Source organism: Larus michahellis, chromosome 3 (assembly GCF_964199755.1).
Source record: "Larus michahellis chromosome 3, bLarMic1.1, whole genome shotgun sequence".
Taxonomy (NCBI): Eukaryota; Metazoa; Chordata; class Aves; order Charadriiformes; family Laridae; genus Larus; species Larus michahellis.
The window spans coordinates 80,431,470-80,457,079 of record NC_133898.1 but is presented as its reverse complement, the minus strand read 5'-3'; the positions used below and the strand labels follow the sequence as shown (position 1 = coordinate 80,457,079).

Here is a 25,610-nt window from a genome sequence, read left to right as displayed (position 1 = left end):
ATCTGCCTAAGCTTGCGTTATTTTAGCAAATGTAAATTAGATGATAGTTGAGTAATCAGCTAGTTGCAGTGTTTCAGTATGTTTTGCCAGTGCACAAATACCCATTTTTCTGACTTTTCTGTTTTCCTGCTGCTTACGCTCACAAGGACTTGATCTCAGTAGAAATTCTGATCTTGTGTTGTCATGCTTATGAAGGCAGAGGGTGAAACTGGTCTAGTCCTATTTTTGTAAATGGAAAGCTTGGGGAGGGCCACTGTGTTAAGGATATACGTGAATCTCTTCTGGCACTTGGCCTTTTTCATCTTTCACACGTGTCAGAGAACATCTATGATGTATAAAGCCTTGGAAGAAATCAGTGTATGTTCTGACTTGATATAATGCTTGGGTTTTTTTTCTTACTGCTACTATACAAGCTTATTTTGCTAACTTTACAACATATGGGTAAGTTTATGCTTCTTTCTACCTTCTTGCATCAAGATCAAGATGGCACATACAAACCTGAAGTAGCATTTTGGACTTTGACAAGGCGTGTATACTGAAGAGATGCTATGCATAAGCAAAGGAAAGCTTACAGTTATTTGTAAGATCTGTGAGTTCAGTCTTTTCATTCAGGATAAACTAATTGAGACTGGTGACTTAATGTCTGCTGAAAACACTGGTTATGCTTTCATGCTTGTGATAGCAAACAGTTTGATTCTGGAAACAGGGTGTCTGTTCAAAGATCTCTTTATTGGGATCTAGTGGGTCATATTTTGGTTTCTGACTCATAACTACTACTGCCTTTCAGTAATAAGGTTATTCAATAAAAGACTTGTTCCTCAGGGACAAGAAAAAAAGAAAGAGTAGGGAAAAAACAATGTCTTGTATTCCTGTCAGATACTTCCACTAGAAGTATCCACTGGTTCATAAATCTTTGTATATTGGCCATGATGTCTTTGAATGTGTTGTGGAAATCTGATTAGATCCTTTATAGGTAATTCTGATTCTTAAAGCCTGTGCAAGATAGCTTTGGTGTCCAAAAGAGGTGGTATTTCCTTGTGTTAAATTCCCTTTGCCGAAAATATTTTAGAATTTTCATTTAAATTGGGATTTAACTTTTTGGGGTTTTTTTTTGATAGTATTGCTTTAAGGGAGAGCCTAGTTCAGACATCTGCAAACTATACTCCTGAAAGTAAGCAAACTGAAAGCTGTAGTCATGTAACCTGAGTTCAGAATATAGGATGCTTCCTGTGGCAGCATTATGTCATAAATTTATTCTTAGTCCTTAAACACATGCTTTCTCTAATGGGATCAGCAGATCTCTTTTGAATAGAACAAGCAGTGCACTCTTTTGACAGTAGGAATTCTAAATGTTTCAATACATGCATTTCAACATCCGCTTTCCTTTTCTGCTGACTTACTGTTCTGTGACCTGTGGTTTGCTTAGTAATGGAAACAACTGTGTGGAAAGTCAGTTATTCTCCCATTTGTGCCCACAACTAAAGAAATTGCTCAGAACTCATGAGAAGCTACTGAGCAATCTCTGAAACAATTTTCACAGGTGTGTGTAAGCAAGGCATGTGTAGCACAAGGCATTTGACGTCTCCTTAGAGTAGCGATAGGTTGGATAAAAATAGGGCTGGCAATTTCCAGGAGGCTGACCTACGTGGGAGGGTATTCTGATACTTGCTGGGTGTAATGATTCTGTTGGTTACTTAACATGTGTTGAACAAGTCCATCTTTTGGAAGTGACTAGCTTTTCCCTGGAGAAAGAAAAATAGTGGATAAAAGAAGATGTATCTCGAGTGCCTTAGGCAAAGGGTAACCCTGTGCTTCTGGGCACAGGCAACAAGAATAAAACAATATTGATTAAAAAAGTGCATCAGTAGGAGGGAGATAGAGTAGTTCTAAGCAATGAAGCTTGCGTCTGTAATGCCAACAGGTTTCATGAGATCTACTTGTCAAGTTCTATTTGAATTGAATTCAAGGATATCTTCAACTCCTTCCCTTTTCCTAAGGGGGGGAAAAAGGGTTTTTAATCTTATGTTTCTATTCTTTTTTTTTTTTTCCACCTGAAGGAGTTCTTACATCAAAGATTCACAAACAAGGTATTGGTGGTCAGGCTAATATTGCCTTTTTTTTTTTCCCTGAAGAACTGCTAACACTGTAACATGATCTTCAGAATCTCGTTTTTCAAGAATCTAGTTTAGAACAGTATTCTTCCATAAATTAGTGTCTTAGAATAACTTGAGTTGGAAGAGACTCTGATTATCTGGTCCGACACCTCTCGCTCAATGCAGAGACAAGTTAAAAAATACATTGAGCTTCTGAGTTTGATCAGGTTGTTCACGGTGTTGTCCAGTCAAGTTTCCATTATAACTAAGGATGGAAATTACACAGCTTTTCTGGTCCACACATTCTGGTGTTCGACTACTTTCATGGTGAAAAATTGTTTTATAACATTTGATTGGAATATCCTTTATTGCAGCCTCAGTTGTTTTTTGTCCTGTCACTGTGCCCCACTGGAAAAGACTATCTCTGTATTCTGCAATAATCACCTGTTAGACATGTGGAGGCACTAATTTAGATTCCTTTTGAGCCGCTGGTCTTCTTACCTGCAGCCTGTCCTCATACATGAGCATGTTGGTGGCTGACTGTTAGACTTGCTGAGTTCTTGTGTTAGTGCCAAGTGATTAAAACGGCAGATTAAATTCAGTGTATGTATGTGTCTCCTGGGGAGAAATATAATCCAAACACATGCTGGAAAAAAATGGCCTCTCCATCAGTCATTACCATTAGCAGGAAAACAAGGTCATGGCTAGTTTTCTAAACATCTTTACTCTGAAATAGTTGCAGTACTTTAAAAAAAAAAAAAAAAGAAAAAAGAAAAAAAGAAAAAAGATAAGGGGGGGGGGGAGTCACGTTAGCACAGGAACTTATTGTTTGTCCCATATTAAATACTGTCTGCAGTTCTGACTACCCTGTCTCAGAAACAATATGATACAATTAGACTAACGTAAAGGGGGAAGAGGGAAAAGTTTGTTCTACACAAAGACAGAGTAAGTCAAAAAGATACTTCATTTTGGAGAAGAAATGAGTATGAACAGATCTGATAAAGGCATATAAAATCATAGGTTGCAAGAGGAAGTTTAGCAGGGATGATCAATTCATATTTAGTACAGGAGTATTAATGTATGAGCAGGTTCAACGGGAATTTATTTTTTATGTGTTGCTGGTGCCTGAGCAGTACTGTAAGTGATTACAGTAAACTGTAGTGAAGGCAAAGTAATATTGATGTAACTAAATGTTCTTGAAGAATGGCTTTCTGCTTAGGAAGTTTCTAAGCTGCTTATTGCTGGATGTTGGGAGGACATAGCCAGGGGAAAAAGTATTGCAGGATGCTAGCCCTGTTTCAAATGTTCTTTGTCTAAGTATTTTGTGGTGGTCAGAAACAGGATAGTGGGCTGAATAAGTCTTTGATCTACACAGTATTGCAATTCTTTTGTTCTTAAAAATAAATGCCATGTAAATGGGATTATCTAGGCAAAGAATTATTAATACTAGCTGGAGAAAAGCAAATTATCTCCAGAAATAACTTTGAACAACCACTTCTGTCTTCTCCAAAACAGGATCTCTCAAATTCCCAAGCTACGCTCATAAATGATCTTACGGAAGCCAATCTTCTGCTTTGCTGAAGAGAATATCTTTGTATGTAAATAACCATGATAGAAGTGGAAGTCCTTCACGTGGCCCATAGTTGAGTTAGTTTGCTGTAAAATGTTGTAGATGATGAAAATGTATGTGTTTCGGGAGAGGATGGAAGTTCATGGAGGAGAAGTTGCAAGAATATTGATAAATACACTGAAAGTGACGTCCAAATTTGTTTAGTAGGAAAACACAAAAAAACCACCTGGCTTAGGAAGACCCTCAGCTGTTGGTGGTTTGAGGCTATGAGAGTACATACGGACTTCCTTATTCGTGCATAAATCATAACTAATAACTTAATGGAAGCATGAAGATTTTTATATTGTAAATATTGTCCTTCCCTTTTCTCCAAGTATTTTTATAAAATATGAGGAAAACCTTCCTAAATGTTGTTAAAGTTGAGCTTTCAGAAGTTACTAAGTGCCACTGTTTAAGCAGTTACATTAACTCTGCATTATGATTTTATTGTAATAGGCTACTTCTGCACAAACTTTTTCAGTGTGAGACAATGAAACATGTTGAAACATCTGCCATTCATATAACTTGTCCTATGTTGTTTATTTTACACAATTATTTTAAAATAATTTATCTTTTAGAAATCTGCTTTGTAGAGTACTTTCCACAAAACAAGAACTTCACACACTTTCAGGATAAGAAGTATTATTTCCATCTCGAAAATCAAGAGACTGACTGTGAAGCAGTTTGTCTCTGACTTTTGTACTTTCTGCTTATTATGAGTTAACGCAAGAATTTCTCATTATGCAGCATCATTATAGTTTGTATGTAAAAGTATTATCAGTGTAGCGTGGCCTGAACTGTTGTACTGGTTACATAATGCGATAGTGGGAGAACTGATTTTTAGGAGGGACGTCTGACAGTGAGCAGAGGGACTAGTTTAGGGGATGGTTGGCCAGTCTATTCTGCAAGTGCTTAAAAACAATAGCTATAGGTCTTTGCACATGAGGATCTGTTATATTAAATGTAGAAAGCTTGCTCTCACTTTCCAGTCTGTGCTTTTGCCTTAGTATATGTAGTGCCAAACAGATTATTCTGCAAGGTATGCAGTGAACTGTAATTATACTGTTGTCTTGGTTTACTCCATGAGCTGCACAACACACATCTGATTTTTTTTTTTTAATGTGGGGAAACAAAATATTTTTGAGTTGATTTTGAATCCTCGGTTCAAATAATCTTCTCTTCACTTGCCTCATATCATTTGTCTTCCAGACAGTAGCTTTTTGTTCACTGTCTCAACCAGAAAATTCTCAGGGGAAGATACTTAAAAAATCCTTGAAGTTCATTAAAGAATGAAGGGTGTTATTACTGTGTTAAGCCAACCACTTGAAAGACACTTGTGAGGATAAAACTGATAAGATTCTTGTTGTAATGCATTGAAAAATTGTGATTGTAAAGAGGAATGCTATGGACGAGTAGCCTTTATTTAAATTTATGCATGATAAAGCATTCCAATGTGATGTGGTATTAATGCTTTCTTTTCTGTTGTCTTGTAAGTTGCAGTGCTTGAGTGTAAAGAATGAACTAAAACATTTAACAACTTGATTCATACTTTGCTAGATAAATAAGGATTATGTAATCCATCTGGGACGATGGGAATGATTTTGTAAACACTCAGATATTAGATACCGTATTTATTGCTGAAGACAAAAGACACTATTTAAAATATGACTGACTTTAAAAACTCATGGGTAAATGGCAGCATATTTATGGAGTAGGTGCTATAGTTTCATAGTTCAGCAGAGGTAATTAAAGAAATATGAGAGCATGTACTCAGACTATAGCTGAAATACATACATTTGTAGTGAACTGATAAGAAAAGAACATGTAGCTGTGACTTTTCATTTTGGAATAATTTTAGTTATTATAAAGGTGGTTTTTGTAATCTCTGTATTCAATGGCATAGAAACAGAATTTTCAGTATAGATGTTACCAGTAGGATCTCTGGTCTGGTATTTTTATATTAAGAATAACCTCTGTTACATCTTCTAGGGAAGCTTGGGAATTTGGTTATTCTGCAATTACATGTTTTGAGGATCAAATTCTTAACTTCCAGTGCCTTAAGGAAGGCTTAAGTCCTTAAGCAGAAATGGCTTTTCTTCTATGGCAATCAAAATGTTTTGTGTATGAATATGAATGCGGTTATATGTAGCAATTACGTGCTGTATTAGTATCTGAATCAGCAGCTCTGGAATATAGCCAACTTGTGGCCAGGAAAGCAGCCAATAGCCTAGAGGAGAAATGTTTTAATTAATATGTAATAACTGCTCTAGAGAGCTCTCATTATCCTGGCAAGCCGCATTTGTAACTTTTCATTTTACTTATTTGGGACAGTTGTTGTAATTTCTATTTAAAAAAACGTGGAAGACAATTCGCTGTACCTTTTTCATACTGAGTGAAAAAGTGTAAGAATGCTTGAAGACTTGGGAGAAGCAAAAGGTTGCTTGGATCTATTGACTATATTTTATATCCATCAATTTCTTCATAGGTTCAACATATCGTAGCAAGAATTACTTGCCTTCAGGAAACTAATGATATAAAGAAACTAATGATATAAACATGCTGTTCTGTTCATATCAATTCTTTTTGGTACTATATTTCTTCAGAGGATGAATACAGTGCATTTTCTTGAACTATGCATATGTGTGAAGCTAAACTTCAAGAATATTCTTTTCATTAAGTAATAAAGCTGTTCACGAAACATGCCAACAACACCTCTTTAAGTTACATTTCTATAGGACCCAAGAGCCTTCTATATTAACTTCAATATATAATATATAGTTAAAAGGGCTCCAGTTTCCATTAGGTAGATAAGTGATACAGCATGGGCTCCCACTTCTGCAGTTTAATTGCAGTGCCCTCCTGAAATGCTTCAGGTAAGGCCATTGTCCTTTTAACAGTCTGTTGTGTTGAATATCAGTGGGAACCTTTCTTCTCTTTTAGGATTTCCATATCATTGCTGTAACAAAAAGAGAGAAAGGTATTGCTTCTTTCATTAGCATCTGGAAGCTTGAAGAGACAGCATCTTGTTAACTGAATGTAATTTGAGCTGAATGTTTTCACTTCAGGCTTTTATATTCCAATTATTTTATTAGTTGTATAAGCCACTAAAAAGGTACTGTAAACTATTTGATTTCACTAAGAAGAATACTAATACTAATCACAGCCTGTGCTAACTGGAAACTGGGACTGCTGGACTTGTATCTGTGGCTCTGAAGTAACTTAGTCTGTGACTTTATGCAAGCTACTTAAACTTTCAGTTGCTCAGTTTCTTTACCTGCTTGTTCCCATGAATGGGTTGCGTGTACCTGCCCCTGTGAGATTGGATTCTCATAACCAGTAATCTCTGGTGGTCTTGTCTAGTGTCACAGTTGCCTTTGTGCCTTCTTGTACCTAGGCCGGAAAGCTGGCAGGAGGTTCAACCATTCCTTAGTACCTCCATACCACCATGAATCTAGTGAAATGAGTCTTGTAATACCCACTTCTCAATATTTGGCTGCCTTTTCTCTTGGCCTTGCAGATACCCAAGGTGTTGCAGGTAGTCTGTGATTCTTAATGCTGCTCTGCAAGTCATGCAGAGATGCTGGGGGACTGTTCATGGTTATGGAGCTACCGTTTATTTGAGGGGGTGACAGGAAGCCATGGACACTCTACGTCCTAGCGTTTGCAGGCTCTCTGGCCAGTAGAACTGCAGGCTCTATATGGTTAATTACAGGGAAAATAAGTAAAAAGATGAGGAGTCTTGTAGAAGTTGAATATCTTAGAAGCTTCGCAACTGGCCGGTCTCCAGACTGTGTGAGAGCATTTACTCTCTCTGACTTCGGCCTACAAATTGTAGTAGGTATAATGTTGTTTTGCAGCATCAGGAGCCATCTGAGCTGTAAAATGGGACAGATCTCTAAGTCATCCCTTGCATTTGAGCCTTCCTTGACTTTAGAGGAAGAGAAAGGACAGACCCTTCATAAATTTGGTCTCTGCCTTTCAGTCAGTATCACAGGGGCCTTGTTCTTCCTAGTCTTTTATGTTCTGCCTTCATACAGCTCATGTTTCTGCTGCAGAGGTGCGAGGCTGGCAGGGCTATCTTGTCTGGGATAGTCATACCCTGGAAATGCAGGAAAACCCCATAAAAGTACCTCACTCTTCAGACTTTGCCCTGAAACTCCATTGTATTTACCACATGCTCAAAAACCCCCAATAACACCCCCCTACCCCAAAGAGTTCAGTCATGGCTCATTGAGGTCATTGTTTGCCCTAAAATAAAGGTTTTATTTCTTGTACTCTCATTTCTGTTTTTCTCCAGCCATCTGTTCTCTTGTCTTTCTTTACATTGTAAAGTCTTGGAACAAACAATTTGTTTTGTTTGCTTGTTTGTTTTGCTCTATTTTCTTTAGTGCCTTGCACAATGGGGTCTTCATCAGTGTGTACGGCTCACTGGTGCTTTAACCACCACTACTTCTAAGTCTTGGTATTGATAGATATACTTGCAAATATTCTTTGTTAAGTGTCTTGGTTATGTTTTTTTCCAGATAATTTTATTTGCCCTTATCACTAGATCACAATTGTTTATCTAACTGTCTTTAGGAAAGATTATCTAAACAAAATTGCAGTTACAGATATAAATGCATTCCGGGTTGAAAGAGTTCTTTCCATCTTCTGTACAATTCAAAAAGAAGTTAAAATATTTTTTACCATGCATCTTGCATCAGCAGCTTTTTCCGTTACCCATTTAGACGATTTTTTTTCTCCAACTAAATGGGGACACGTTCCCACCTGAATATATTCGTTGTAACTGTTGTGCTGCAGCAGCTTGATTTATCTTTATGCCCTGGGAGAACTGTTGGGTATAACACCAGTAATGCATGTTTGAAAGAACGATTAGATGATAGCAGGTAAATGATGTGATTCTGAACCCCTGTATGAAGTGAAGCAGAAAGTTGACTTTTAATTTAAAATTAATCAAAATCTCTTCTACCTAAGTGGTTCAAAGATATTTTTGGTACACTTGGAATAAAAACCACGCTTGCGGCTGAAACTGTAGTATACTCACCTGAACTGAATCTTAATGATCTAAAGACTCATTTATAAACAAAATACAGTTTTAACAATGTCTATAAAGCAGAACAGTATCAGATGTAGTGACACTTTCCCATTATATATGGAAGTGGTTGTACTAGCTCAAGCACTTTTAGTTTAAAGTAAAACTATATTCCTAATGTGTATATTACAGCATAAAAGCCTGTTGTTGTTCGTTTACACATTATTAATATTCAGTATGATCTAGATCTATGTAATTAAGTTAAAAATCTGTTAATTTTTCTCAGCAAACCTAGCTATTTAAAGTTGTTGAAGTCTAGAATTAAATCAAGTGAAAGTGCTAGTTGATGTCAGAATGGATGTGGAGTCTCAAAGGTATCTTTAATGGACTAGTCATCAGTTTGAATACTAGATTAGTTACTGGAGGAATAATTGTGCGTGGTTTGTGGGTTTTTTTTTTGTTTTTTTTTCCAAAGTAAAAGTAGTAAATTCTGTAGCTAATTGCATTCCTTGAGCTGATAAAGTCTAGATTAGTTGATTATGTAAACTGGTCAAAGTTTTTTTTTTTACCATGTTTAAAAATGTATTTAATATTTTTAGAATAGTTTCCAGCTTTTATCTAAGATTCTATGTTGTTGAATGAAACCAAATACTAGCTGAAAGCTTAAATCACTTGGTCTTCTAAAATGCTGTTGTCTTCTATTTTGCAGCATGGGTGGGCTCCCTTTCTATGGGGATGGTCTTCTTCTGTTCTCCAATAGTCAGCGTATTCACAGACCTGTTTGGTTGTCGAAAAGTAGCTGTTATTGGAGCTGCAGTGGGATTTGCTGGACTCCTCTCAAGTTCTTTTGTAAGGTAAAATTTTTTTCTTTACATTTGAAGTATTTTATCAGTTTTACGGTGTAGAGGTAATGCTGATCCTAGCAACAGAATATGAAGGAGTAAGCAGTGCTACTTTCTCTTCTAGAGTAGAAATCTTGTTTTATTTGTTTTTGTCTTTGTATTTCTAACTATGACTTGTGAAAACTCCAAGTGGTACTCTCAACTTCAAAAGTAATTTTAAAAATATAATATAACTTCATAATGGCACTCCCTATTTAACAGGAACTGCTATGTAGAAATGTATCAACAGTAAGACTAACGCTATAATATCAATAGTCTTGTCCTGGATAAACTCGTATGTTTGCTTGACGTATTCTGTGTTTTATCAGGTACATAAACATTGTTTCTGTCTTCCCCCCCGACCCCATCCCCTCAATTTGCTTTTAAAACACTGTTTTGATGTTGATAAATACGCACTAGGACCTCCAGGCAGGTCCTAATGTTCTAGTAAAATTTGATGTTTTCTATTCTTACTGGTCAAATTGCCAAACACAGGATCGTGAAAACCTTGGCATAATGACATACACAGGGCTTATTTGCTTTGCTAAGAAAATCTCCATTCTTCCTTGTGTTATTGAAAAAACTTGGACAGTAATTCTCTCCAGATTACACTTCATTTTGTACGTTTCTATAACTTTTGCAGAATAAATGCTAAGAAGTTCAAGAGCGGCTGATTTGTTGGATGTGCCCAGTAAAACATGAGGAAACAGGAACTGTACTCACTTATCTAGTCATCAGCAGAAATTGGTTAGTGAAGATAGGGTAAGAAGTAGCAGGAAAATAAGCCACAATTACCCTAGTTCTCAGTCTGCTTTTTTTCCCCACCCTTAGCAGAATAAGTACAGGAACAATCAAAAGCAAAATTCAGAAGTTCTCTGCATAGATGAAAATATATCTTTACAGACAGGCTTGTGAAAATGTGCTTTCTGTCTGTATTGTCTGAACCAGATAGATGTGAGCGGGCTGTGATCTGTATAGATGAATATCCTCGCTGTGTGGCACTATGCCTGTGCTAGTGTCTAGTTTGGGCATACGTCCCCTAATGTGAAAACATCCACAAATTTACTGGATGAGAAGAAAAATAGTTCTGTTTTAGGTTCTTGAGACTGCTGTTTATATTTATTCTTGGAATGGCTATGGGAGAAAGAAAGCTTTGTTTTCTTGTAACTTGAGCAAGTTTCTGATTTTGGTTTTATTTTTTTTGTTTAATCCAAGTACAAATATTTTACTTAATTAGTTTATTAAACTGACCAAAGAAAAACCCACCTCGTGATACGTTTTAAGAGGCTTATTACCACAGGTGAGGTAGAAACTATAAGAATGCATCTTGGAAAGGTCTGTCTTCATTCTTGCTTCTCAGTAGTGTGTTAAGAGATGAATATGAAAACAGTCTCATTATTTTAAATTAAACCTCTTGATAAAGGAAAGTCGTTTTCTTCTGTTGAACAAAATGCTATCATCCATGTGTTTCCCTGGTATCCAATGGAACAAGGGCACAGAAGAGGCATGCAAAAGGAAGTTATTTTGCAAAGGTTTTAAAGATATTTTAGCTTATTTGAATTTTGTTTTAGAATTTGAGGAGCACTTTGAGAGGAGAGGTGAATTCTTGTTAGAGTACATGCCATGTTAATGTGCGTTCTTGGGTGTTTCATTATGTTGCTTACAGTAGAATGATTTATGCCTATGATGTTATCGGTTAATTGAGGGAGTATAGTTCAGATATGGAAGTCAATGTTCTAAAAGTAAAATATTGTATAGTAGATAAATGTGAATATGATTTAGTGCTTTTATTGCATATTGATGTCTTAATATAAATTTTATCTCTTAGGAACCTGAGATGTAAGAGTATTTGTAATACAGGAAAATATTTTACTATGTATGTCATGCTGCAAACTCTTTGAATGAATCTACAGATGGAAGCAGAAGTTCTCTGTCCTTACTGTATTGTGTTCCTCCTTTCATTTTATAGCTTCTGTTTTTATTTTTCCTGGTTATTTTCCATTGATAAAGGTAATCAGTCTTTTCCCCCTTATGTTGTTTCTGCTGGCTTAAGTTGTGTATCATCAGTTTTAGAAGTTGATAGTTTAATGTAGAAAGCAACAATATTATGTTATGCAAATATTCTTTTTCACAATAATATACAAAACCAGAGTTCCTGGTGTTAGACCTTTGTTAGTCAAATAGTATTTTCTAGGAATTTCTGTAATTGCATGGGAAGTTTGTGGAGTCTGTTTTGGTAACATGGCTGGCAGGTAACATCCTATGATGAAAAGCACTACATAAAGCATTCATACTCCTTAAAAAAAAAAAAGTTAATATATTGGCTAACAGGTTAAATGTTTTTCTATAACTGCTTTAAAAGCAGGTGGTAGCTGATAGAAAAAAGTCCATGGTTCATTGAAAACATAGTATTTAAAAAAAATAATTAAATGAATCATGACGTGCCACCTCAGAAATCTTGTATAAAAACATTTCTCACACATTGCTTCCTTCATCTAAATGAAAAAAATGTTTCCTTTGGCTTATTAATACTGTAATATTAATTTAATTATACTAACACTTCATACCGTTAAGGTTTCGTGCACAAGCACCTTTTAACGTCATGTCTGCCTGTGATCTAATACAATGGCTCTGCTTCTTCTCAGTTGTATAGTAGATGGTAATGGTGGAGAACCTTGTGATGATGATCCTCCTTAATATGAGCTGAAACATTTCATTCTTTAATGGTTTTTTTTTCCTGTTTCTTTCTTAGCATATCCAATATCTGGATCAAAACACTGTATTTAGTATATTTAATAAAAAAGGATTATTTGTCTAAAAAAATTAATACCTAAAAAGTCTATAATTTGCCAATAATGTATATTACTCAAACTTGACAGTATTTTTGTTTTATTTTTCATTGTTAAGGATTACTACTTTTGCTATTGTGTTTTCATAATAAACTATGTAAATAGTTGATTTTTCTGGGCTCACGATGCGTGTTCAGTCTTTTGTTTGAACTTGCTAGCACAGTGAAGAAATGTGTAAATCAACACTATATAATTCTCTTTGGAAATGGAAAAACCAAAATCCTGGCAATGTTTGAACTTATATTTGGCTAATTCACCCAGACAATAACTTTAAAACTTTCTTTTAGTCAGACTGTGTAGAATTATTTTGCTTAAGTATATTTTTGCCTTTTTACCTGTTCACTGAATTCTATGAAATTTTCAGTGGAAGAAAATAGAATAACTGCTGAATTAAGCTGACAGTTTATTTCAACTATAAGTACATAAAAACTCTTAACTCACTTCTGTAAATAAGTCAGTTCATTGAAAAACTGTCTTGCATATGGTAGGTGAATGTGAGCATGCAGTGGTGTACAAAACACTAATGATTTTTTCTTTTTTCTTTTGATATAGCACCATTGAACCTCTATATTTCACTTACGGAATCTTATTTGCCTGTGGGTGCTCATTTGCGTACCAGCCATCCTTGGTCATTCTCGGGCAGTATTTCAAGCAACGCCTTGGACTGGTGAATGGCATTGTCACTGCAGGCAGCAGCTTGTTCACCGTGTCACTGCCCTTCCTCTTGAGAGTTTTGATCGATTCTGTTGGCCTATACAACACCTTGCGGGTCCTGTGCATCCTTATGTTTATTTTGTTCCTGGCTGGCTTTACGTATAAACCCCTTATTTCCAATGCCAAAGACAAGGAGGGAGGAAAGAAGGGAAAGTTCAGATTTCCTCCTGAAAAAAAGATTTGCAATTTCTCCGTTTTCAAAGTTCTCAGTTACCGAATCTGGGCTTTTGGGATCCCAGCTGCACTTTTTGGATACTTTGTGCCTTATGTTCATTTGGTAAGTGCATGTTTCTTCCTACATACGATGTATTTAAAACTACAGCTATTTCCCTTTGTGTTATGGACTAAGAAAATGATAGGTGATAGGAAGCAATATTTAAAGCGCAATTTGTGTTGGGGAGGAACTTGAAATCATTATTTGTGATCATAAGAGATTCCTGGGCTCTAATCAGAACTATTAGTTGAGTCACTTAAAATTTTAGTTCCTTGTTCTCAAAGGTTTAAAATACTTTAACCATGAAAGGAGACATTTGAAAAGTATTCTGTACTATTCTGAAGAGAATTCTTTATTTTGGTACTCGGCTGCGTACATTGCCAATGATACTTGCGCATTTCAGAGCAATAATGGAAGGAGTAAATGACAGAAAACACATAAACCATATAATTTTTGTTCCTTTAAATTGAGGTATGTTTGTTAAAATGCGTGTTTTTACAGTATATTTTATTGACCATTTTCCAGATTTATTAAAAGCAAAATACTTGGAATTTCCTGTTATCTGGTGCTTCTAGTTGCCAGTTCAGCTGGTTTTTATTGCTGTCTGTAGTAACTGATAGAGCTTCAGCTTCTGATGATGGGGAAGCTGCAAATCAGCCAATTTTTATACATGTACTAAAGTTAATTTTTCCCTACAGAATATTTTTTTTTCCATAGTACGCTGTTAATCTAAGAAATTCTGATGCAACTGGGAGATGCATTACATAAAATGTTATCTGGCTGGCACTCATTGCACTGCTTAAATGGTGAATTGTTTTTGAATGGCTTCCTGGTGGTGCTGTCTAAACTGAAGTGGTGCAAACCAAAACGCTTAAAAGAGAAAGGGGGGAAAAAAGTCCAGAACCTGCAATGGAGTCCTCTATTTAGACCATTACACATCCTCATATTCAAGAGTATTTGACAAAAGGCATGGACTAGTAGAACTAGTACCTAGTATAAATATTAACATGATCCTTCTGTTTTCATTATTAACCCATGAAAGAACAGTAAGATTAATGATAATAAATGTCCGGAATTCTGTCAAAAATCTTCAACTCCTTAAAAGCCCATGGATTTGTATGCAATATAGCAAGTGGTGTCACTGCTTTCTGGTAATACACTGGTTAGACTACTGACTCAGCGTCAGAAATTTATTTTAAAAATTACCTAAGGTGGGGGCTGGTTTGTTTTTGAGCAGCTGTAAACTGACTTTTATTCATGGCTAGCTCTTGTTACTTAGTTTTTAATCATGTAGATCTTATTCTATAACACTCAGAATTAGACTATTTCAAAGGACAATATAATTGGATGAGTAGGCTATTGTGACATCTTATGCTGTTTCCCCGTAAGTTTTGTAAAGATGTTTTGAAATAGAAGTGTTCAGAGTGCAGGGGAAGTGTTTTAGAGAAATCTATTGGATAGATTGTAAATAATCATTAATACTTGCAAAAAACTGAAGATCAAGGCTATATACTCAGTCACACAGAACCTCTAAAATACATTTATTTAACAAAAAGCTTGTAATTTTTTTACCAAAGTGCTTGTATGAATGCTTCTTATAAAGCTCCTGGTCAACTTGTAGAGGACAAAACCCTTTGTACCTTTTTTAGTATTATATATTTTTGTAGTGTGCTTCCCCCCCCCCCCCCCCCCCCCCCAAATATCAGATTGGCACAAATTCTTATTGTGAAATACAGCTCCAGTACATGAAGACAACTTGATCAAGGCTGTTTCTAATATAATGTTTGATAACACTATAAAACCATTCCAAAGTACAGTTAGAATGTAATATTTTAAAGATTACTTCAAAATCGTAGTAAGAGATTTAAATTCCAGCTTTCTTTCTTGCTCAGAGATTCAGAGGAACCATGAAGCTTAACTATTTGTAACATAATATCTTCAATGGTAGTCAGTTTGCTTTGTATGCCGCTTTTGAGAGGGGGAAGCTTTACCAGCTCTTAGGAGCTCTTCACTGAGAAGGCTTATTATCAAAACCCCTTCCTGAAACCCACAAGCTTTTGTTTTAATTTACTTGTCTCTAAATACTCAATTTTACTGTGTAATTCTCTGGTCCTCCTGTAAACCAGAGAGGAAAATCTTAAACAATGTATAGTAAGTTCCCACCAGTTTTAAATAAAACCATTCTAAACAAGAAACAGCTTTCATTCTTAGCTTTGCAGTTAGCATTATTAAATGGAAAATAGCTTGATATTTTTTCTTTAATTTTTTAAAATATCTGGTTATTATTCAGATTTCTATCCAAAACTTAATTTAGGTACCTTTCAATATACACAAAGAATCCATGGAGGATCAGGGTACTACTTAACTTGTGTTACATACTCAGGAATCTTGACCATACTCTGAAATTCTTAAAGCCTAAACCAAATTTTGATCAGTGAGTGTGATAGGGATGGTAAGAAACAGCATGAATTGGAATAAAATTTCATGTGTTTATTTAGACTGATAAGAAACTATGTGGGTACCATTAAGGTCAGATTTCTGTTTGCTTATATGTATGGCCCATTAAGTACTATGTAAATGCTCACTAATCTTTCAGAAAGCTTGACATACAAATAGTTTAATAAAATAATCCCTAGCTTTACTGATGTTGAAATGGAAAATTAAAACTTGAATTTCATAAATAGCAGTATTTCCCCTTCCAGAACATGTAAGATTTTTCTAACCTTCAGTCTTGGATAAGTGATCAGGATGAAAAGAGTTTAATACCTGCAAATAATATATTTAAGATTATTTTATAATTCTTTTGTATGTGATTACCAAGGATGGATATATACTCAGTAGCAGAAATCTTTGACAGAAAGCTGGAGTTCAAATCACTGGGTTGGAGGATGAAGTCGTAGGACTAACAATAAACTTGCTGCTTGGAGCTTAAAGAATGAAGTGTTCTTGCAGCTAAATGCACCACTTATGTAATTAATTTTACATAAACCTAAACTCATTCAAGGATTTAGGTTTACTTTTAGAACGAAGCAAACGCTCATCCCTCTAACTCAAATGTAATAATTTCAAAAAGAAGGGAAAATATTTTCAACTGAAAAGTATTTCTTTTTAGAAAATATGAATAAGTGAAGAACCATAGCATTAATTGCTGGTGGGCAATGATGTATGCTGGGGGGATTATTTAAAACCTTAGAAAGGTCTCTGTAGATCTGTATTTGAGGAAGTGCATAGATCAGTGTTCATGAAAGAACAGCATGGATTCTGCCCTTCAACACAGATACTTTAACTCCAGTAGATAGCTCTGGACTCTCTTATCCTAGTTTTGTCTGCTTTGATAAAAAAACCCCACATTTTCACATACTTCTGGAAGTACATAAAAATATGCAATTCCAGATAAGTCAAAGGCTATAAGAAAAAAAAAACCAAAACTTTTTGCTGATACATCTACCAAACCAGGGATCACTTTCCTCAGCTTTTGCAAATGAAAATTACTATTGTTCCATTATTTATTGCATTTTCAAAATTGTAGCAATACTGGAAAAGGGATATGATACTTGGACTAATAGCCAGACTGCTAGAATGGGATGCTGGTTGCAAGTGCCCTAAGAAAAAAAACCACTTATACATGGAGCCTTATGCCCACAACTCTTAGCCCTTGGATCTGGTTCCTGTACTTATCAAGTCCCATTTTTCCTACCTGGAAATGCAGCTTCTGCCAGAGTGGTGGGTGCTCTTGACCATATGATGAAACACAGATATGACAGGCCCTACTGTTTAGGGTTGTTGTGTGTCACCACTTGGGTCCATGGTAACTGGAGGTTGCAGACTTGGTGTGCTCCAGTCACTGCACACCAACTGCTGTCTGCCAGCTTGGCACAGTGGAGGAGCTCCTAAGGTCCCAGGCAGGGTCTCTGAGTGCTCCTGAGGCCATTCTCTTTGTGTCTCTTGTGTTTTCTGAAGTGTATTGAAAGCGAAGATGCATATTGTGAAACTTGGAGTAGGAAATAAAAGCTCATTTTGGGCTTTGGAATAATAGAACCAGCCAGGTCTTTGGAATTTTAACCAGCTGCACTGTATTTGCTAGATAAGAGTAAAAGCTTGATAAACCACAGAAAATAACCTGCTTGTGAACTAGACTCTAGCTGATATTAAACAAATCAACAAATTAATTATATGGCATGCCTAGATAGGATTCATATCAAGGAGCTGGCAAGAATTACCAGTCCCTGACTGGTAGATATCAGCTGCATGTGAAATAGGCATCATATTCCTTTTGGCTCTTGCAAGGGAGGACCAAAAAGGGAGAGCTTTTCTTATCCCAGTTTAATTGGTCTCAAATTCCATTAGTAGGTGTTCCATTCCATGTGATTTGGGGGAATTGCGTTGGGAGAAATACTATAAATAGGTTTTGACTTAATTGTATTATATACTTTTTAAATTCAGATTGTTGAAGAGCAAACTGATAATTCATAGGATTACTAAATCAAACATTCATTTTTCCTCTCAATTTTCAAACCAGTCTAAACTGCAGTGATTGAGAGTTTTTTCTTTTGATGTCTCTCTGAAATATGCAAATGGCCAAATAAAAATTCAGGTTTGAATTGTGAGTTCACAACAGAAATCTGTCAGATATATGCAAAACAGTCTTTTCAAGTTGTTTTTAATAAGTACTATCTCACAAGGAAATGTGTAAGTGTATTTGAAAGAAAGTATACCTTGTCTCTGTGCGACTTGTCCGGCGCTTGTTCTTCTAATAAACAGAGAACTTCTGTTTTTCAGGAATCGGTATAATGTTAAGCATTTAGTGCTGGTCTCTTATCCTTTAAAAAAGTATGTACTTAATCAGAATCATAAATCCTTAATTCTTATGAGCTTGTTAGGTCAATTAGATCAACACAATAAAAATGTGTGTTGATAAAGTTTACCTTTCTAAGTCTAAATCTTCTTTTTTAAAGAAAACACATACTCTTAAAGAATGGCTAGATCTATTTGAAAATTAAGCTTATCGTTTAAATATGGTTGTATACAAACTACCCATTAATTGATAAGCAATGTGAAAGTTACCATAACACTGACTGTACTCTTAAAACTTCAGAATAGTTCAGAAAAAAATAGATTTCAATATTTCTCACCCTGCTTTGCTGCCTATTTCTTAATTTACTGTGTAAATCTGACTTCTTTTGATGTTTATCCATGTTCATATTCCATGATGGGTACATAGTTGCATATGTAGAGATTTTTGGTTTAGCAGTAGCTATGTGGAGTGCATGTGTTCTGTGTCTGTGTGCTTCATCCTTAAGATATGAAAAAATGGGGTGTGCCTGGCCACTTTTTCCAACAACTTCCTTGGGAGAATCTGTCTTGGGAGACAGATTTAAATACTGGATTTATTCTCCTCCATAAATAGATACTGAAGATTCAGTGTCTCATTGCTTCTCTGAATCTGCACATGCCAGGAATAGGTTCAGCTGGACCTCTAAGGAACAGGGAAGTGAGACTGCAGACTTAACGTTTGGAAAAAATAGGTAGATGGTGCCTCAGATTCTAGAAACTGGCACTGAGAAACAAAGCATCACCTGGGACTCTGCTCGAAGATTTTCATCAACTGTATTGGAAAAGAAAATGCATCTCACAATGAAAAGTAAAAGTGGCTCTGCTGGCATCTTATTTGAGAATACCAGATTTGCTGGCTCTGGTAAATTGCCTTTTCAGATTCTTGGGGAAATTTTGTAACAATGAAGTGGAGGTTTAGCCTCTAAATAAGCCTGTCTGCCAGCAGTGGACACTGTGTAGCAGTTTTTCACTGGGGAAATAAACATGTAAGGTGGTGTATATGTCCTCTGTGATGCTGTGCTTTGTGGTATGAAAACCAGGAATACATTGTGTTTGGAAGAATTCAGAGGAGATTCTTTGCTCCCCATGGTATTGTATGTTGCATGAAGGTAATCAGTTTAGCTGCCTTCTCTTTTTATAGACCTTAGGAATGGCTGGGAAGAAGTGCCAGTGATGACAAAGCATTCTTACCAGGCCAGTAATCCCCTGCTCTGCTCAGTTCACAAACAGCTGTGACAGATCGAGTACCTTACTGTGTTTCCTTTTGGAGACTACTTGGCCTGTTTTGATGTCATTACCCAACATCTTGGGTAGTCATCTTGGGCTCTCTTTCATCTGGATGATCCTTCCAGTTCAGTTAACTTCCTATTCATTACCTCCCGTGGTCTTTCAGCTGTCCTTCCAATGGTATCTTTTACAATAGGAAGTTTCCTGGGAAACAGGAAATTACTCACTTTCATTTCCAAAAAATAATAGGTTTGGAGAAACCTGTTCATCGGCAAACTGAAGTTAAAAGTAACTGAAAGATTGGTTCTTCTGTCTTAATTTTCGGAATTCAACATTTCCATTGTATTACCACATGTGTGAAGTTCCTTAGTTTGTGTTAGGTCAAAACAATTAACAATACCAGGGCCTTTGTCATTTGAATTATTGACAGCTTTGAGGATTTTAACCGAGGTCTTTGAGGTAGCTGACAAATACAGACAGATCTTTTCTACAGAAAATATTTAGTGGTGAAATATTTAAAGACCTGATCAAAGAGCTCAGTAGGGTTTTTTTTAAACCCTTGGAAGTCAAACCTTGCATAATGAAGGTTATGGTGGCCTCTTTGGTTTCCACATTTGCAAGGGCGTATGTCTCGTGCAGTAAGTTCTAGAGCCTGTTCAGGCTTGCAGATCAAAACACAACTGTGAAAATGTACATTGTGCCACATGTCAGGCTACATCTGTGATCACATATGGGCTGCTGAAGGTTGGCCTGTTCTCCACGGGCAGGTATTTTTTTATATATATATATATATATATATATATATATGCTTCTGCCTTCTTTAAATTCTAGAAAAGTTTAGTAGGTGTCTGGGGTGGATCACCTTCTGACATCCAGGGCAACTAATTCATTGGGCGAAGCTCACTGGTTTTAGTGACAGATACAGTGCCCTCAAATTGTAAGCTGTCTTTCAGAACTCATGAATCTGTTCTCCAGACAATCTCTGGACTTAAAGATAGCTATAGTCAATACTGCAATTGTATCTTCTGTTATCAGACAGAAGGTTGTGGTCCTTCTGCTGTATAGGGAAGCTTTAAAGTAATGTGTTTTGGATATATCTCATCAGAACAGATGATGGGCACTTAAAGGCTAAATCATTTAGGGAGTCTGCTTCTCAGATGGAAGCTAAACTGCGTTCAAAATGTTCAGCATCCTAACAAGACACACTTTTATTCCTGGGAGGGACATGGAGATGGTTGGAATCTCTGTTCTTATTAGTCATACAAACTTTTTGATGCATATAAACAAACTTATCTTTATAGGATGCATCACCAAATCAGAAAGCTCAGAAAAATATTAGTCTGTCCTCTGCATGGCTTAGTCTGGCTCCAGATATTCTCTGTTTATTACTTTGATGTTGCTGGGTCTAGAGCTGTGCCCACATAGTCTGTCCTTGGGCAAAAAGTGCTGTCTGCTGGTCTATACTTCCTATGTTTTGCTGGAACATCCATATCGTTCCTGTTCTTTGGCTAAGAAAAGTCTTTTTTTCACTTTAGAAACAACATAATGAACAGAAGGACCTGCTGATATGGATTATAGATGATGCAGGTTTTTGTTGCCAGATTTGATTACCCCCCTGTTTCCCTGCTTGTGGTGTAGGATCCTTGCCTTCATGTAATTTAACTGTTTTATCACCTTGGACTGCCTTAAATTGAACCAGGATGATTTGTCCTTCAGCTCTGTTCTTTACCAGCCAGCTATTTTGACTTGTCTCTACCCATTTTTCACTCTGTATCAGTGATGTGCTTTGTTTTTGTTAATAAGAGATCAGATTCTGCTGTGCAAATTCAGTATTTGAACTTTTGCCCCCTAGAACATGTGCCAACAAAAACTGTGTTCCTGTGCAATTAACTTGGAGAAATAAAGAGCCAAGCTCTCATCAGATCCTCAGTATCCACAGTTTTTCTAGGAACTTATGTGAAATTCTTGCTATGTACTTTAAAAACTGTGTTCACTTCCATACACTCAGTTTCTGAAAGGTCTGATTTATTCAGGACAAAACAGTCTCTCTATTCTGCCCATTGAGAAAAATAGCCATGTTCTACTTGTAAACTGTACCCTCCCCAAGCAAAAGCTTTGGGTCATTAAGAAGAATTATACTGGAAAATATGAAGGGTATAGAAACCACCCAAGATTCTCTAAGCAGATATGAGCTGGTGTATTGGGAGAAGCTATAGGATAGTCAGGATGAATCTCATTGCTGTAGTTGATGTGCTGCCCAACAAGACCCTAGTCATCATCCATAACACGGCTTACAAATATTTTTATATGTTTTCAAGCCTCACCTACTGATGTTGTGTTCCTTAAATATTGTCAGGTGTGGTGTCTCTAGACTAGACTCCTCATTTGAGAAACCGATGTTGCTGTCCTTGCAAGAGTGGTTATTCTCATAGACAGTGGTAGTTGCTTTGCATTCTCTGTGGATGCACATGCATCTGCTGAAGGAGCTATAGTAGAAAGGAATTACATACCTTGCAATACGTGAAGCTCTTCAGGTTGTGCGTTCTGCGTGTATAGTCCTAATCTTGCACCTCTCCTGCCTTCAAATCCTATGCCCTGCATTCCACAGTGGAGACAAACAGAAACACAGATATAATTGCTGTCCTTTATGTCTGAGTGCAAAGCATGATGAAAGGTATGATGTGTACTGTATGGACTCTCATAACCCAAAACCTCTAAACTTAAACATATATAACACATGCATATCCACAGTAAAGTGCATACACATAGCACATCTTGAAAAAAATGCAGTTCTTGTAAGGTAAGTACTGTCTCTCTTTTGTGAACCACTTGTATCATCATAAATATGCTACTTTTAAAATGTGTAAAATAATATTTAATATTAATGGTATGTCTGGATTTTTTTTACTCGAACTGAAAAAAAATCAGCCTCCACCACTACATTCACCTGCTTTTATGGGTTGCTGTTTAAGAAACGTGTTCATTTCTTCATATCTCCTACATCAGTCATTTGTCTGAAGCCTACTACGTCTTTATTTCCCAGAATCTGCTGTTAGTCCATTTTGTAATGATAGGATAGTATCTTTTAAATTATGTCCAGTACTAACAGATAACTGTGTGTCAAACCGATATTTTTCTACACTGTAGATAATCTAAAAAAGTTAAAACTGCAGGTATAGCTGTCAATTTTAGCACTATTACCTTTCTCATCCACTTAATCTACCATGTTTCTGTCTCCAATGGGAGACTAACAAGGCACTGGTTTTGTAAAGGTCTGATGTAATTAAACAGATATCTCTGAGACCCCAACTCTTCAGTGGCTTCCCATGCTTTACTTGCTTTTCTAATCTTTGCATTTATCTCCCTTCAGATCTCAACATCTGCTGCAGTTTGACTGCCCAGGTTAGTGAAATTTCCCCCTTTATCCACTTCTGTAGTTATCCTGTGCACCGACTTCTTTCCCAGTATTCATCTGGCAGTATTTATTCTTAGCTAGATTATCCACTTTTGACATTGAGTGGGGTGGTGGGAAAAGAAATAAATTATTTCCTACTTTATACTTGTAATTGTTATGAAACTATTTAAACTATATTTAAACTATATTTTCCAAATAAGTACTGGATAAGAATAAAAATCATAAGTACAGAAAGAATAGAAACTGAAAAAAATAAAACAAATATTTTTTTTTAGAAGTAAAAGTGAATGAAAGATTACAAAAAATATTTTAGGTAGTAGGTATACTCAGGTATAAGCAATAAGATGATGTTGAAGGATAAAGAGCAAAGCAGTCTTCCTCAGGTCTGTGCCGCAGTAGCAGATTGAAAGGTCTGAGTTACAATATGATTTCCTTTGTGTTAGTCTCTAACAACACACTAGTTAATGTACTCTTGCATAATACAAACTCTTCTAATAGCAAACAGTGCATATAGTTCAAAGTCAGATTAAATTATAAAGTGTAAAAGTGTATTCTCTCTCTTTTTTTTTTCTTTTGTTTTTGAGAATGGTATGTTAATGATAAAGTCAGCATCCTCTTTTTGGATGCTTGAAGCATCTTGACCTAAACTAAACTCTTGAAGCTCCACGAGTGCCCAGAAGCCTGAGATCACAGTTGATGTTTTTTCCTGCTATCCTCATACAGAGTAAAGAAAACTAATCACCAAAATTATGTGAAGAACCTTCCTTCATTCATACACAGAGCAGCTTTTGTGTACAGTTTCTGCTCCAAGAAGAGCTGCATAGAAACCCTCTTTGCTCTTTAAATCCTGTTTGGAGTTGTAAATTATTTTCCATGTGTTCTGAATTTTCAAGCTGTGAGCTATTTCTCAGGTTCTTTTCTGATGATTCAGTTAAAGTTTGTCATTACTATGGAGTGGAATATTTCCTAGGAAAAGGGAGAGGTGGTTTTGGATTGCTCCAGGCAGGAAAGAAAACTGAACGTAAATGTCTGTATCCTGAGTAAGGGCTATATATATCTGTATGAGGAGGGGAGATCATCATCATCATCATCTTTTTGTTGTGTTTTAAATGAAATATGACTACGTGATTCAATTTCTCTGGGCCCTGATCTGGTAGAGATTTGCCAGTGTACTTGGGACTTCCATCTAGAATTAAGACTCTTTCAAGAGCTTTCTTCTGTGTTTCCCAGTGGAATGAGACAGGCACTTCACCCAGCTCTGTGAAAGATGAGGTGATTATGACCATGTCCACAAGTAGATGTCTAATACTGAAATGTTATGGATGCCCTCAGAATTATGTGGCAGCTGAATAAAGGTTTGAGAATCTGTGTTTTGATTTTACTCGCCTAAGTCCTATGGTTTGAAGGAGTCTTGATCTATCTATCACAAGATAGAGACTTGTAACATAAGTAACACAAATTCTCTTGTGGAGTAAGGAAGCAACCGCTCTTAGAAGATGACAGTAGCATTGTAACATGTAGGTAGATGAGTCCATCCCTATTTTACTAACCAATTAATTCCCAGTTAGTTGCTTATTGTGTTGTTCTTCAAGATAGGTAAGAAACACAATCTTTATGTTTGTAAATTTTAGAAGGGGCTATTGTAATGAGCTGCTTTTAACACAAATGAGTTGTACAATCTTGTCTGGTAATCTACCAGATTCTACTAGTGAGTTGAAAAATCTTACTTGAGGTAACAGCATTATTTTGTAAAATGGAAATCCATCCTTTTGTAAAAGATTTTTGTTCCTGGCTAATTACTTTCACTGATATAAATAAACACTTATTCTCATTCTGATCTTAGTCCAGCTCCCAATGTTTCTCTTTGCCTTTGTCATCTTCCTGTTTGAGTAGTTACAGAACATGAAGTCTCTTCTGATAAGTTTTTCGGCATGGCAGATTTCAGAGACCTTGAATCAGTGTTGTAGCTGTCTTTTAAAAACATTTTTCAAGCTGAGGAGCACTCACCTCACTTGACTTGAAGACCTTTAATTTGACTGACTAGTCCTTACAGTCCAAAGAATAAGTAAGAAGCTTCTCCAGAGAGCAGTTTGGAGCACCAGGGTCAGGCTTCTGAATTGCCTCTCAAAGGATCTATTTTTCTTGGTATCTGTTAGGAAGACTAGCTGGCTAAGGCAGACATCTTAAGTTCAGCAGTGAGAAGACATCCTTTTCTGACATGTAAATGCTGTAGCTAACATAATATTCTAATAACTATCTTGCTTGTTGTGTTGTAATGGTGTTAGAACTTCCCTTTTCCCGCTTACTACTTAATTTCATTGGTTAATACATAGTTAGTCCCACTTATTCTCCTGTATAGTCCATTGTTAAGGTTACCTTCAGCTTTGAAGTGAATTGTCAGAAGCTAAATATATGCTTTCTATAAAATTTGTGTAATTAAGCAGAAATAAGGAAGGAAATTAGGTATTTAACTGAAGTAACTTAACTACTAACAGTTCTGAGTTTAAAAAAAAAAATCACTTTTGTTAGCATATCTTTGCACTTATTTCTGGACAAATAGCATATGCTGTTATATTTCTCTTCTCAGTATTCTTTTATTATTTTTATTTTTAAGCTAGGGTAATGAAGCTTGAACTTATTTGTTTGGAAGTCAAGGCCAAGGCATTATCATCACTAGGCAGAACAGTACAATAGATGTATTTTTCATTTTTTAAAGTTGAGGAAGACTAAATGGGTTGTGTAG

At 36.1% G+C, this 25,610-nt stretch overlaps 1 protein-coding gene across 1 annotated transcript in view; it reads left to right on the top strand.

The window, feature by feature from the left end:
* Positions 1–25,610, top strand: part of SLC16A10 (solute carrier family 16 member 10) — a 77,247-nt gene that overhangs the window by 32,642 nt on the left and 18,995 nt on the right. The window contains exons 2-3 of the mRNA XM_074580938.1: positions 9,444–9,588; positions 13,017–13,455. Of these exons, the coding sequence (XP_074437039.1) occupies positions 9,444–9,588; positions 13,017–13,455 (584 nt within the window). The remainder of the gene's footprint in view (positions 1–9,443; positions 9,589–13,016; positions 13,456–25,610) is intronic.